The sequence below is a fragment of the Ornithorhynchus anatinus genome, chromosome 1 (assembly GCF_004115215.2).
Source record: "Ornithorhynchus anatinus isolate Pmale09 chromosome 1, mOrnAna1.pri.v4, whole genome shotgun sequence".
Lineage (NCBI taxonomy): Eukaryota > Metazoa > Chordata > Mammalia > Monotremata > Ornithorhynchidae > Ornithorhynchus > Ornithorhynchus anatinus.
This window is the reverse complement of record NC_041728.1, coordinates 37289849-37304382: the sequence shown is the minus strand read 5'-3', so window position 1 is coordinate 37304382 and position 14534 is coordinate 37289849. Positions and strand designations below refer to the sequence as shown.

The following is a 14534-nucleotide window of genomic DNA, read 5'->3' as shown; positions in this document are numbered from 1 at the left end:
GCTCCGCCACTCGTCTGCCGTGTGACCTTGGGCAAGTCACTTCACTTCCTCTGTGCCTCGGTTACCTCATCTGTAAAAATAGGGATTAAAAAATGTGTGCCCCACGTGGGACAATCTGATTACCCTGTATCTACCCCAGCGCTTAGAACAGTGCCCAGCACATAGTAAGCGCTTAACAAATACCAGCATTATTATTATTATTATTATTACTTACGGGTTAGGCACTGTACTAAGCACTGGGGTGGATACGAGCAAATCAGGTTGGACCCAGTTCATGTCCTACGTGGGGCTCACGGTTTCAATCCCCCTTTCCAGACGAGGGAACTGAGGAACAGAGAAGGGAAGTGACTTGTCCACGGTCTCACAGCAGACAGACCGTGAGCTCGTTGTGGACAGGGAATGCGTCTGTTGTTATACTGTACTCTCCCAAGCGCTTATTACGGTCCTCTGCACGCAGCGCTCGGTAAATAATAATAAGGTTGGTATTTGTTAAGTGCTTACTATGTGCAGAGCACTGTTCTAAGCGCTTGGGGGAGATACAGGGTCCTCAGGTTGTCCCACGTGAGGCTCACAGTCTTCATCCCCATTTTACAGATGAGGGAACTGAGGCCCAGAGAAGTGAAGTGACTTGCCCACAGTCACACAGCTGACGAGTGGCAGAGGCAATTGAATGAATGAAGTACCCACCCCAGAGCTTAGAGCAGTGCCCGCCATCAAAATAATAATAATAATAACCATGATGACGATGATGATGGAGCGACTCGATGATCTGTGGGGTTCTCTGTGGGGTTAGAGAAGCAGCGTGGCTCAGTGGAAAGAGCCCGGGCTTGGGAGGCAGAGGTCATGGGTTCTAATCCCGGCTGCGTGACTTCGGGCAAGTCCCTTCACTTCTCTGTGCCTCAGTTACCTCATCTGTAAAATGGGGATTAAAACCGTGAGCAGCCCCACCTGGGACAACCTGATCACCTTGTATCCCCCAGCGCTTAGAACAGTGCTTCGCTCATAGTGAGCACTTAACAAATACCACCATTCTTCTTCTTCTTCTTATTATGATGATTCTCTCCGCGTCAGGCCCTGAGCGACCGTTTCAGCGGCGAGATTCCCGATGACCAGATGGCCCACAGCTCCTTCTTTCCGGACGAATACTTCACCTGCTCCTCCATCTGCCTCAGCTGTGGGTGAGTGAGCGAGTGAACGGCGGCCGGCTCAGGCCGGCCGCTCGGATCCCGTCTATTTCCACGGTCACATCAGTCGCGTGGGAAGCCTGATGGGTAGAGCCGGGGGCTGGGAGTCCGAAGGACCTGGTTTTCTCAGCCCGGTTTCGCCTCTTGCCTGCTGCGTCACCTCCGGCAAGTCACTTGGCTTCTCTGGGCCTCCATTCCCCCATCTGTAAAATGGGGATGAAGACTGTGAGCCCCACGTGGGACAACCTGATGACCGCGTATCTCCCCCGGCGCTTAGAACAGTGCTCGGCACGGAGCAAGCGCTTACCAAATACCATCGTTATTATTACATTAAGAGAGAGAAAATACAGATCTAGACGTAAGTGCTGCAGAGCTGAGGGTGCAGTGAATAAAGGGAGCGGTCACTTTGCTTCTCTGGGCCTCCGTTTCCCTCATCCTTAAAATGGGGGGCAAGACGGTGAGCCCCACAGATCCCATAAAAACAAATCTGCTCTTCTTGAGGAGGAATCCGTCAGAATAGAACACTTCCACCTCAGACTCCGTGAGGGCCTTCCCTGCTTGAGAGAAATTACTCTGACGAGAACCTCAGAATCTGAGACGGTCTCAGTTTCGCTCTTACCTCGTATCTGCCCCCGCGCTTAGAACAGTGCCGGGCACATAGTAACCGCTTAGGAAATACCGTTTAAAAAAAACAACAACCCAAAGCGTCGATCGCTCCAGTTTTGGCGGCTGACGGCGAGGCTCCCGGGAGAGGTTGACGGCAGCCGGAAGCTCCGTTTTCTGACTCCCCTGCCCCCGTCAGCTCAGACAAGCGGCTCGGCCACAGAGATCGGCCGGCGGTTTTTCCGGGAGGCCCGAGCTTCCGGCGTGTCTCCCATCCGTCTCCCTGCCGGCTGAGAGCCAAGACCCTCTCATTCATTCATTCGGTCGTATTTGTTGAGCGCTTACCGGGCACTGTACTAAGCACTTGGGAGAGGACGGCAGAAGAGGCGCGTTCCCCGCCCACAACGAGCTGACGGTCTAGAGGGACAGAGTCTTGGCACAAGATCCCCGGGGAGGGATTTGAACGGCCCCGGGTTGAGGTGGGGGCTCGGCACGTCCTCCGTCCGGCTGGGAAATCAGGACAGGGAAGGAGTCGTCCTCAGCCGAGCTGGAAACACAGGAAGAAAATCAGTGGCCGGTGCCTAAGTGTAGATGTGAGCCCCTGATTTTCCTCTTGGTTTCCCTTTTTTTTTTTTTTAACGGTATTTAAGCGCTTACTGTGTGCTAAGTGCTGGGGTAGATACAAGGTCGGACACGGTCCCTGTCCCCCGTCTTGACCCCCGTTTTCCAGACGAGGTAACCGCGGCCCAGAGAAGCGAAGTGACTTGCCCGGGGTCATCCGGCGGACGAGCGGCGGAGCCGGGATTAGAACCCGGGGCCTTCAGCGCTTAGAGAACAGTGCTTTGCACGGAGTAAGCGCTCCACGAATGCCATCATTATTATTATCCCGACTCCCGGGCCCGGGCTTCAGCAACCGGGCCACGCGTCCCAATACCAAGGGTGGGAACCTCCTCGTATTTTTATATTCCTCCAAGTCATTTCAATCTGGAGATATTTGTGTGTGTTGGGGGACGTGTATAAAAGTACCCCGCCTTCCTCCCTCTCATCAACCGCTTCCTCATGGAGGATGTTACTGCGAGGGGTAGCCGACGTGCTCTTGTTCTTCTTCCGCTATTTCCGCCGAAAGATATTTCCTCTGCCAGCTCTGTCTTAGCGTCCAAGCGCTCAGCACAGTGATCTCTGCACGCGCCTCGATACACCGCCTGGCTATCAGTCAATCAGTGGCATTTATTGAGCGCTTTTCTCCGTACGCTAAGCGCTTGGGAGAGGATGGGGTAATGGAGTCGGTAGACACGTTCCCTGCCCACAGCGAGCACCCAGTCTCGAGGGGGAGACCGACGTTAACAGGAATGAATAAATTACGGCCAGTCTGCCCTCGAGGCTCGTCGTAGGCGGGGAAAGCTGGCTGCTTATTGCTGTGTTGGAGTCTCCCAAGCGCTTAGCTCGGGGTTCTGCGCACGGTAAGACTGCGAGCGACTGACCGACGGGGGCCCGTCTCCGGGGGGCAGGTCCGGATGCAAGAACAGCATGAACCACGGCAAGGAAGGCGTCCCCCACGAGGCGAAGAACCGCTGCCGGTACTCCAATCAGTACGACAATCGCGTCTACACCTGCAAGGTGGGCGTCCGCAAGGGGGCTCCCCCTCGCCGGAGCTTAGCGGCCGCCTCCCGGGGGCCGGGGGCGTCTACGGCGGCGGGGGCCTGCTGCCGGGCGGTCTGGGTCCCGAAGCGGCCCCGCGCGGGACTGGGGTTTGTGCTCGTCCCATCCCTCGGGCTTCTGGGAGGCCCCCCGTAGTTGCCCGGAAGTCAGGGGCGTCTAGCTGGGACACCTAGGCTAAGGACGTTCCCTCCGGGCTCCGGAGGGAGCCGCTTTTCTGGGGGTGGGGAGGGATTGGATGGGAGTGAGACGGAGGGGGAGGAGGGGCGGCGGTCTCTTCCGAGCCGCTTTTCCGCCGCCTCCTTCCTTCTGTGCGGTCTGCGGGTCCGAGGTGAGTTGAGATGCAGCCCGGGCCTGGGAGCCGGCGGCCCCGGGTTCTAATTCTGCCTCCGCCACTCGTCTTCTCTACGCCTCAGTTCCCTCATCTGCCAAACGGGGACGAAGACTGTGAGCCCCACGAGGGACAGCCTGATGACCTTGTATCTGCCCCAGCGCTTCGCACAGTGCTTGGCGCGTAGGAAGCGCTATTTTTCATTTTAATGGTCCTGCTGCGTGGCCTTGGGCGAGTCACTTCACTTCCGTGTGCCTCCGTGACCTCATGTGAAAAATGGGGATTGAGACCGTGAGCCCCATGCGGGACAGGGATTGTGTTCAACCTAATTCGCTTGTCTCTACCCCAGCGCTTAGAATGGTGTTTGACACATAGTAAGCGCCTAATAATAATGATAATAATGGCATTTGTTAAGCGCTTACTCTGTGGACTAAGTGCTGGGGTGGAGACAGGTAAATGGAGTTGGACGCAGTCCCTGTCCCGCATGGGGTTCACAGTCTCAATTCCCATTTCAAAGATGAGGTAAGTGAGGCCCAGTCCTTGCCGAGTAATGATAATAATAATAATGATAATGGTCTCTGTTAAGCGCCATGTGCCAAGCGCCGTTCTGAGCGCTGGGTAGATGGGTCATCAGGTTGACCCTCGGGCTCGCGGTCTTCGTTCCCATTTTGCAGGAGAGGTAACTGAGGCCCGGAGAAGCCAAGTGACTTGCCCAAGGTCACACGGCTGATAAGTGGCGGAGCCGGGATTAGAACCCAGGACCTTCTGACTCCCAGGCCCGGGCTGTAGCTACTAGGCCCCGCTGCTCCCCCCTTCTAGATGTGAGGCTGTCGTCGGTCAGGGCTTGTCTCTATTTGTTGCCGAGTTGTACTTTCCAAGCGCTCAGCCCCGTGGTCTGCACACGGCAAGCGCTCGATAAATACGACCGAATGAACGAAATAGGGTCATAATGGTCATCACCATTAAGTCTAGAGGGGGAACGCGGGGAAGGCGCGGCGGCGGGTGGGTGTGGAGCAGCCGAGAGGCGGCGGCGGGAAGAGACCCCCGCAGAGCCGTGAGTGGGACGGAGAGCGTTGCGTTCCAGGCCTGCTACGAGGGAGGCAAGGAGGTGAACGTCGTGCCCAAGACGTCCGCCTCCACCGACTCCCCCTGGATGGGGCTCGCCAAGTACGCCTGGTCTGGGTGAGTGAGCGGCCCCCGCCTCGGCTTCCCCTCTGGGCCGGCCTCTTACGGGCTGGCGGGCGGTGTTCCGGGCGCCCTCCCCTCCTCAAATCCCACGGACGATGACTCTCCCGCGCTTCAAAGCCTCATCGGAGGCCCGTCTCCTCCGGGAGGCCTCCCCCGCCCGGGGCCCCGACTCGCTCCCTTTATTCGTCCCCCCGTCCCGCCGGCCCCGCGCCGATCCGTCATCTGTGCGCTTCTCTCCGCGTCCGCCCCCCCCCCCCAGACTGGCAGCCCGTTGCGGGCGGGGATCTGTGGATCGGCCTCTCCCCGGCGCTAAGTCGGACGCCGTGCGTGCCGTTCGAATGGATGAACGTGTGGTTCCTCGTGTGTCGTTGCGTGTCTCCCCGCAGGTACGTGATCGAGTGCCCCAACTGCGGAGTGGTTTACCGCAGCCGGCAGTACTGGTTTGGGAACCAAGATCCCGTGGACACCGTCGTGCGCACGGAGATTGAACACGTCTGGCCCGGGGTAATGATGACCAACGCGGTGCCGGTATTGGCTAAGCGCTTACTACGTGTCGGGCGCCGCACTAAGCGCCGGGGTAGATACAAGGCGATCGGGCTGGACACGGTCCCCGTCCCACCTGGGGCTCCCGGGCTTCATCCCCGTTTTCCAGATGAGATCGCTGAGGCCCAGAGAAGGCAAGTGACTTGCCCTCCCAGCCCTTGCTCTTTCCACTAGGCCACAATTATTATTATCCTATTAGAGTATGATGATAGTGTGGCGCTTTCGTTCATTCGAATTTATTGAGCGCTTACTGTGTGCCGAGCACTGTACCGCGCGCTTGGGAGAGGACACTAGAGCGATGGACGACACGTTCCCCGCCCCCGGCGGTCTTACCGTCTCGAGACTCGGTAAGCGCTTTCTGTGTGCCAGGCACCGTTCCAAGCGCCGGGGTCGATACAGCCTCGTCAGGTAGGGCACAGTCCGTGTCCCGCGGGGTCTTCGCCCCCATATTACGGAGGAGGGAACGGAGGCCCAGAGGAGCGAAGTGATTTGCTCGAGGTCACCCAGGTCCCGCCGACCCTACCCACCGGGCCACGCGGCTTCGAAAAACGGAGCGTCGGCCTCCCCGTCGTCGGGGAATCGCCCCCAGCGCTCGCGGCCGCCGGCCCTCGTGGCGTCCCCTCGTCGCCGTCGAGCCTGGGGGGGGCCGCGGCCCGTCGAGTCCGAGGAGACGGACGTCCGGGACTCCCGGGTTGTCGTTCCAGATGGACGGCTTCCTGAAGGACAACAACAACGCGGCTCAGCGGCTGCTGGATGGGATGAACTTCATGGCCCAGTCGGTCTCCGAGCTGGGCCTGGGCCCGACCAAGGCCGTCACGTCCTGGCTGACCGACCAGATCGCCCCTGCCTACTGGAGGCCCAACTCCCAGATCCTGGTAACGATGATCATCATCATTAGGGTCCTGGTTAAGCGCTCAACTCCGCGCCGGGCCCCGTACCGAGCACGGGAGTGGATCCAAGCAGACGGGGCGGACACAGTCCCCGTCTCCATCCCCGTTTTCCAGATGAGGGAACTGAGGCCCGGGGAAGTGAAGTGACTTGCCCGGGGTCACACGGGAGGCAGGCGGCAGAGCTGTCGGTGGTTCCACCCCCCCACCCCCGCCTACGCCCCCCCCTCGGCCCTGGCCCAAGTCCCCGCTCTTAGAATTCTGTTTTTTTTCCCAACGGTTTTTAAGCAGCTACTATGTGTCGGGCACCGTACTGAGCGCCGGGATAGAGCCAGGTTAATCGGGTGGGACGCAGTCCCTGTCCCACGTGGGGCTCACCGTCTTAACCCCCGTTTTGAGGACGAGACAGCGGAGGCCCGGAGAAGTGAAGTGACGCCCGAGGGCACGGTCAGAAGGCCCTGGGTTCTAATCCCGGCTCTGTGCGGCACTGGAGCCGGGATTAGAATAACAGTAATGGTAATTACGGTGCTTGCTAAGCGCCTACTGTGTGCCGAGCACTGTTCTAAGCGCAGGGGTGGATACAGGTTCATCCCGGGTTGGATACAGTCCCTATCCCACGTGGGGCTCACAGTCTTAATCCCCGTTTTTTCCAGATGAGGGGACTGAGGCCCAGAGAAGGGAAGCGAGTCGCCCAAGGTCACGCAGCAGACAGGTGGCGGAGCTGGGATTAGAACCCAGGGCCTGGTGACTCCCAGGCCCGGGCTCTTTCCACCGGGCCCCGCCGCTTCTCAATGCTCAAACCTCCCTCCGAACCGATGTCACATTTGTCCGGGCGGGGGGTGGTGGATCTAGACTGGGAGCTCGTTGCGGGCCGGGAACGCGTCCGTTCATTCTTCTGTAGTCCTCTCCTTAGTGCTCAGTACAGCACCCGGTAAGCGCTCGAGAAAGACGGGGCGGGGGGGGACGCGCGGAAGCAGGCCCGAAAGAGGCCGGGAGAAGGGGAGAGGGAACGGCGGGTCCCGTTGCCCCTCCTTCCCCCGGACTTTGCCGCGTGACCCCGCGCAAGTCACTTCCCGGTCTTGTCTCTGGGCGGGCACAGAACTGCAGCAAGTGCTCGGCGTCCTTTAAGGAGAACGACACGAAGCACCACTGCAGGGCCTGTGGAGAAGGGTTCTGCGACGGCTGCTCTTCCAAGACTCGCCCGGTGCCCGAGAGGGGCTGGGGCCCGGCCCCCGTGCGGGTCTGCGACACCTGCTACAACGCCAGGAGCGTCCAGCCGGGTAAGTCCGAGCCGCCGGCGGGCGTTCCGTGCCTTCCCTCCTCCCGGGCGGGGAACGGGTCCGCCGTTTCTGTGGGAGCGGGCTCTCCCGGGCGCTTAGCGCGGCGCTCCGCCCCGCGGGAACGCTCGGACGTGTTCCTCTCTGGCTCGCCGCTGCAGGGGAGTCGGCCCTCCGATGCTGGGCCGTCTCCGTCGGCTGTCGTTAAGCGCTCACTGCGGGCCAAACGCCGTTCTGGGCGCTGGGGTCAGATACGCGCGGGACGGACGCGGTCCCTGTCCCGGCTCACAGCCTCAGGTGAGGGAACTGAGGCTCGGGGAGGTGAAGTGACCCGAGGAGAGGCGGGGAGGAGCGGTGATTAGAACCCGGGACCTGCCGACTCCGGGGCCCGGGCCCCAGCCGCTAGGCCACGCCGGGTTGGCCGTCACTGGGTCACAACAGCCGTCCGACACGGCCCGGTGGCTAGAGCCCGGGCCTGGGAGTCGGAAGGTTGTGGGTCTTTAAACCCGGCCCCACCGTTCGTCTGCCGCGTGACCTTGGGCAAGTCGCTTAGCTTCCCCGAGCCTCGGTCCCTTCGTCTGTCAGATGAGGATTAAAGCCGGGAGCCTCAGGTGGGTCCAGCCCGATTCCCTTGTATCCGCCCCGGCGCTTGGGAGAATGCTGGGCACGTAGTAAGCGCTTAGCACGCGCCATCGTTATTATTAATTATTGCTTTTATGTGGGACAGGGACTGTGTCCCACCCTTGCATCTACCCCCGCGCTTAGAATAATATTAATAATGGGGGTATCTATTAAGCGCTAGCTATGTGCCAAGAGCCGCTCCAAGCGCTGGGGTAATCAGGGTGTCCCACGTGGGGCTCGCAGTCATAATCCCCATTTCACAGATGAGGTAACTGAGGCACAGAGAAGTTGAGCGACTTGCCCACAGTCACACAGCTGATGGGGGGAGGAGCGGGGATTAGAACTCACGACCTCTGACTCCCAAGCCCGGGCTCTTCCCGCTGAGCCACGCTGGTAGAACGGTGCTGGCCAAATTCCATCATTATTCCGATTTCCGGTTGACGTGTGCGGGGGGGGGCCGCGGGGCGGGGGGGCGGGGGTCTCCTGTCTCGGTCGCACGCAGACGTCCAAGAGGCACAGCTGGACGAGGAAGGGGGGACGCTGATCGCCCGGAAGGTGGGCGAAGCCGTGCAGAACACGCTGGGGGCCGTGGTCACCGCCATGGACATACCGCTAGGTGGGTCTGAGCTCGTGGTGGGCGGGGAACCCGTCTCTTTCTCGGTCTGTGGTCCTCTCCCGAGCGCTTAGTCCAGTGCTCCGCACACAGTCAGCGCTCAACAAGTACCAGTGAACGAATGGACGGATGAATGGCAAGGGGGTGGCACTCGTTAAGCGCCTACCACGGGCCAGGCACCGTTCTGGGCACCGGGGTCGACACGAGTTGATCAGGTTGGACCCCATCCCCGTCCCAGGCGGGGCTCACGGTCTTCGACCCCGTTCTGCCGATAGCCGAGGCCCAGAGCAGTGAGGTGACTCGCTCAAGTTCACCCAGCAGACGTGTGGCGGAGCGGCGATTAGAACCCGGGCCCCGGGCTCTAGCCCCTGGGTCGGCTTTCACTGGGTCGCAAGAGCGGTCCGATCAGCTCCCGTCGTCCCCTGCCGCGGGGTAAAGGAGAGCCCGAGGCCCCGTTCCCTCTCCCCCCCCCCAGATTCCCAAGCGCTCCGTCGGGTGCTCCGCACTCTGGAAGCGCTCAGCAGGTACCACCGATCGATTCAGAAGCCGTAAGCCCGTCGGCACGGGGCGTGTCAACCAACTCGATTGGGTGGCACTCTTCCGAGTGCTCAGGGCAGGGCTCTGCACACGGGAAGTGCTCAGTACAGTCCACCGGTGGAGGGTCGAGCATATCCGGCAGGCTTATCAATCAGTCAATCTCTAGATCTATAAGTCCTTAACAATTAACCTATATAGTCAGGTTGGACACACACTCTCTCTCTCTCCTTCCCTCTTTCAACGCCTTACTGAAAGCCCATCTCCTCCAAGAAGCCCTCCCTGACTGCGCCCTCCTTTCCTCTTCTCCCTCTCCCTTCGCGTCGCCCCGACTCGCTCCCTTTATTCATCCCCCCCCCCCCAGCCCCACCCCGCTCCTGTCCGGATCCGTCATTTCTTTCTTTCTCTTCATGTCTGTCTCCCCCTCTAAGACTGTCAGCTCCTTGTGGGCGGGGGATATGTCTTTTATTGTTGTACTGGACTCTCCCAAGCGCTTAATACAGAGCTCTGCACACAGTAAGCGTTCAGTATGATTGAATGAAGACATAAGTATATAGCTACGTATCCCTCTCTCTCTCTGTCTCTCTCTCTCGATAGATGTCATAGATATATATATATAGATCTAGATGTAGATCTCTGTATAGGTATATTTATGGTTTTGTTTGTATAGTGTTTGTATTTGCTCCGCACCAAGTAAGCGCTCAATAAATACAATTGAATGAATGAATGCGTGCATACATAGATAGATACATCTCTATATATCATACATCTGTAGATATAGTATTTGTATGCGGTCTACACGCAGTAAACGCTCATTTACGACTGGATGAAGGAATGAAAAAGCGAATACATGGATATATAGATGTGTCTTTATAAAGATCCACATATTATCCATATACCTAGATAGGTGTCTTGAGGTAGATCTATATCTAGATGCAGATTTATATATTATAGATCTATAGACACATACCTAGATATAGGTCTAGATACCCATCTAGACATAAATGTATGTATTAGCTACATACCTAGCTTTGTAAAAGATCTATATCTAGATACATACTTAGATATAGATCTGTGTTATAGATCTATATCTAGATGCACACTTCGATATGAATATGTTGTAGATCTGTAACTAGATACACACAGATATAAATCTGTTATAGATCTATAGCTAGATACATACTTAGCTATAAATATGTTACAGATCTATAGCTAGATACATACTTAGATTTAAATCTGTTATAGAGCTATATCTAGATACATAGATATAAATCTCTTATAGATCTCTAGCTAGATACATACTTAGATTTCTATCTAAGCGTGTCTCTAGATATAGATCTAACACATAGATTTATATCTAAGCATGTACCTAGACATAGATCAATAACACGTAGATTTATATCGAAGTATGAATCTAGATATAGATCTATAACAGATTTACATCTGTTATAGATCTATATTTGGATACATACTTCGCTATCAATCTGTTAGAGATCTATAGCTACTTAGATAAAAATCTGTTACAGATCTATATCTAGATACGTACTTAGATTTATACCTAAGCGTGTCTCTAGATATAGATCTAACACATAGATTTCTATCTAAGCGTGTCTCTAGATATAGATCTAACACATAGATTTATATCTAAGCATGTATCTAGACATAGATCAATAACACGTAGATTTATATCGAAGTATGAATCTAGATATAGATCTTAACAGATTTATATCTGTTATAGATCTATATCTGGATACATACTTCGCTGCCAATCTGAGATCTAGAGCTGCTTAGATATAAATCTGTTATAGATCTATAGCCAGATACTTAGATATCAATCTGTTATAGATCAATAGCTAGATACTTGGATATTACATCTATATATTATAGATCTAGATACGTACCTAGATCTAGATCTACAGGTTATCACGTATATCATTTCTATCAGTGCTCTGCACATAGTAAGCGCTCAATAAATACTATCGAATGAATGAATGTTTAGATACCTAGCTAGATACTAGCTAGTCTGTTGCCGACTTGTTCGTTCCAAGCGCTTAGTACAGTGCTCTGGACATAGTAAGCGCCCAATAAATACTATCGAATGAATGAAAGATACACATCTATAAACTGTAGATGATTATGCGTCATTACCGATTATATATTATAGACTATCGTATCTCTACGCCGTAGACCCAGGTATGGTATTTGTTCCTGCGGTATTTGTACGCGGTCCGGGGTGTGAACGGAGAGGCCGGCCGGCCCGGCGTGTTTAACGGCGCGTCCCCCTCCGCAGGTCTGGTGAAGGACGCGGCCCGCCCCGCCTACTGGGTGCCGGACCACGACATCCTCCACTGTCACCACTGCCGCAAGGAGTTCAGCCTGAAGCTGTCCAAGCACCACTGCCGGGCCTGCGGCCAGGGCTTCTGCGACCAGTGCTCCCCGGCCCGCCGCCCCGTCCCCTCCCGCGGCTGGGACCACCCCGTCCGCGTCTGCTTCAGCTGCAATAAAAAGACCGGCGACCTCTAACCCGCCCTGCCCCCGACCCCCCCCCCCCCCCCCCCGCCCACCACGATTCCTTAGGTTCTCAGGGTTAGCCACAGAAAGCTGTTCGGGTTTTGAGGGCGGGGAGGGGGGGGGGTCTCCTCTCGTTCCCCCCCGGGGCCGGGGCCCACGTGGCCTCTCGGGGTCCCTCACCCTGAGACGCGGGGCGGCGGGGAGGGGACGCCCGAAGGCACGGCGGAGGCCCGAGCGACTCAGCTCCGAGACGAGTCCACCGCATTTTATTCCAGTTAAACGTATATATATAAAATCTAAATATATAGAGAGAGCCGTATAAATACGAAAAAGGAAAAAAAAAAAACCCCTCCCCCACCGTCCGTCGGGCGCGGCGAGGAGGCGGCGGAGGGGCCGCGTCCCCCCCGCTGAGAGGTGACGGCTCGGGATGGTCACGGGGCTCTCCCCGCCCCCCGGCCGGGCTCTCCCCCAAGCCGCCGCGTCGCCCGTAGCCTTTCGCTCGTCCCCTCGACGCCTCGGGAGCTTTCCCTCCGTCCCCCCCGGCCGCGATGGCCGGGGCCTCGGCCGCGTCCGGTCGCTTGGGGTCCCGTCCCCTTCGGCACCGGATCCAACCCCAAACTCCGACTCACGGCCGCCGCCCGCTTTCCCCTCGATGGGCGGGGATCGGGAGTGAGGCCGAGGCCCGCCTGGGCCCCGCCGGCCCCCCGGGGAGGGCAAGGAGCCCACCCGAAACCCCCCCCCCCCCCGGGGTCAGCCTCCTCTTCCTCTCCCCCCCTCCCTCCCGAAGGCCCGCTTTTCTGGGACCTCCGCCCGCCTCCGGCCGGTCTGAGACGCCGAGACCCCCCCACCCCGCCCGGGAAACCGTCCTCTCTACAATCCCTCATCGCCTCCCGCCGACGCGCCACCCCTCGAAGCCCGGGACCTGCTTTCTGAGTGTCGTGCTAGGATTTTACCGCTCGTTTTAAAGTGTCTTATCTTCTTCGTCCCCAGACTGCTCTCCGGCCGTCAGAAGGGCAGTGGCAGGGACCGCAAGAAATCTTCCAGGGAAAGATGGGACTGTTCAGGGGTTTTTTTGGTTTCTCTCTTTCCCGCTCCCGATATAAATATCACAGCCGATCAAACGCGGGGGGAAAAAGAAATTCCCCACTCTTCTCCGGACTCCCTAAGGAGAAACCAGATCAACGCTTCCGTCTCCCTACAGCGCCGCCGTGGGGGAAGAGGTGGTCGGGAAACGATCCTTTGTTCTTCAAGATGGGAGTTTTTGGCATCTTGGGATTAAGAAGCGGGATGGGGGTGGCGGGCAACGTTCCGGAATTAGCTGGAAGACTCAATTCTGTCGGCGGGAAGCGAGTAGCGGCTTGCAGGGAGGGGAGGTGGGGGTGAGTTTCGTGGCCAGGCGTAGACGGACATCGAGCTCGCGTAGTGTTTGGTTCCCCTGCTGCCCCCACTCCCCCCTCTGTAGCTCGGGGACTGAGACTCCACTTTTAGAAGTGTATTATTAAATTAATAACTGTCATAAAGGACTTCCTTCTATGCCCGGCCTGATTTTTTTTTTGCCCCAACGCCCCCCATCCCTCGGCGCGACTATCGCCTCTCGTCCATTTCTTCCTACGGCCTCCTCGGGGAAGAAGCTGGACGGGATTGTCATCTCGTTCCCAAGGACTTGAGGCGACTTGGTAAATCGATGGTGTTTACTGGGCGCTTGCCATGGGCAGGGCTCTGTACTGAGTGCCTGGGAGAGGACAGTGTAACGGTCGGTAGATATGTTCTCCGCCCGCAACAGGCTTACGGACAATCGACGGTATTTAGACTTGTCACGGGCGGGGGACGCGTCTTATAATTCTTTTGCACCGGAACCTCCCAAGCGCTTTAGTGCAGTCCTCTGCACCTAGTAAGCGCTCAAAGAATCAGCTCGTGGTGGGCGGGGGATGTGTCCGTCTCTTGTTCTATTGTCGTCTCCCAAGCGCTTTATTACCGTGCTTTGCACCCGGTAGGCGCTCAGTAAATGCGATTGAACGAACGAGAAGCCATGGATCGATTCATGGGGCGCGCTCGGTGTGCAGAGCGCCGTAATGAGCGCTCGGGAGGGTCCGAGGGTTGGGAGGCACGTTCCCTGCCCGCAAGGAGCTGCCGGTCTAGAGGGGCCGGTAGGGGTAGCTGGTTAATCAGGTAGTTAATTAGGTTAATTCGGTAATTCGAGGCTCCTTGCCTCGGCCGAGGGCCTGGTGCGGGGACACGGGGGACGAGAGAGAGATGGAGAGGCCGACTCGCCTTCAACCCAGTGGGCTACCGATTCATGATGCGGGCTACCAGAAGCAGCGTGGCGTAGCGGGCCTGGGAGTCGGCGGGTCATGGGTTCTAATCCCGCCTCCCCCACGTGGCTGCTGAGTGACCTTGGGTAAGTCACTTCCCCCTGCTTGGGTCACCTCGTCTGTAAAACGGGATCGAGACCGGGAGCCCCGTGTGAGACCGGGATGGTGTCCGACCCGACCGTATCCTCTCCAACACGTAATACGGAACCTGGCTTAACGAACACCATGATTATTAATCCGATCACCCCGACCTTCTCGACTGAGCCGGATCGTC

General features: G+C 57.3%; 1 protein-coding gene across 3 annotated transcripts in view; it reads left to right on the top strand.

Annotated features, from left to right (window-relative positions):
* The window catches only part of ZFYVE1 (zinc finger FYVE-type containing 1), a 45330-nt gene extending 31849 nt beyond the window's left edge, over positions 1–13481 (top strand). For all 3 annotated transcript variants that reach the window (XM_029064256.2, XM_029064257.1, XM_029064258.2), the window contains 8 exons: positions 1072–1178; positions 3296–3404; positions 4859–4956; positions 5349–5466; positions 6210–6380; positions 7492–7672; positions 8793–8906; positions 11728–13481. In XM_029064256.2, the coding sequence (XP_028920089.1) occupies positions 1072–1178; positions 3296–3404; positions 4859–4956; positions 5349–5466; positions 6210–6380; positions 7492–7672; positions 8793–8906; positions 11728–11960 (1131 nt within the window). In that variant the 3' untranslated portion in view covers positions 11961–13481. The remainder of the gene's footprint in view (positions 1–1071; positions 1179–3295; positions 3405–4858; positions 4957–5348; positions 5467–6209; positions 6381–7491; positions 7673–8792; positions 8907–11727) is intronic.
* Positions 13482–14534: the final 1053 nt, after the last annotated feature.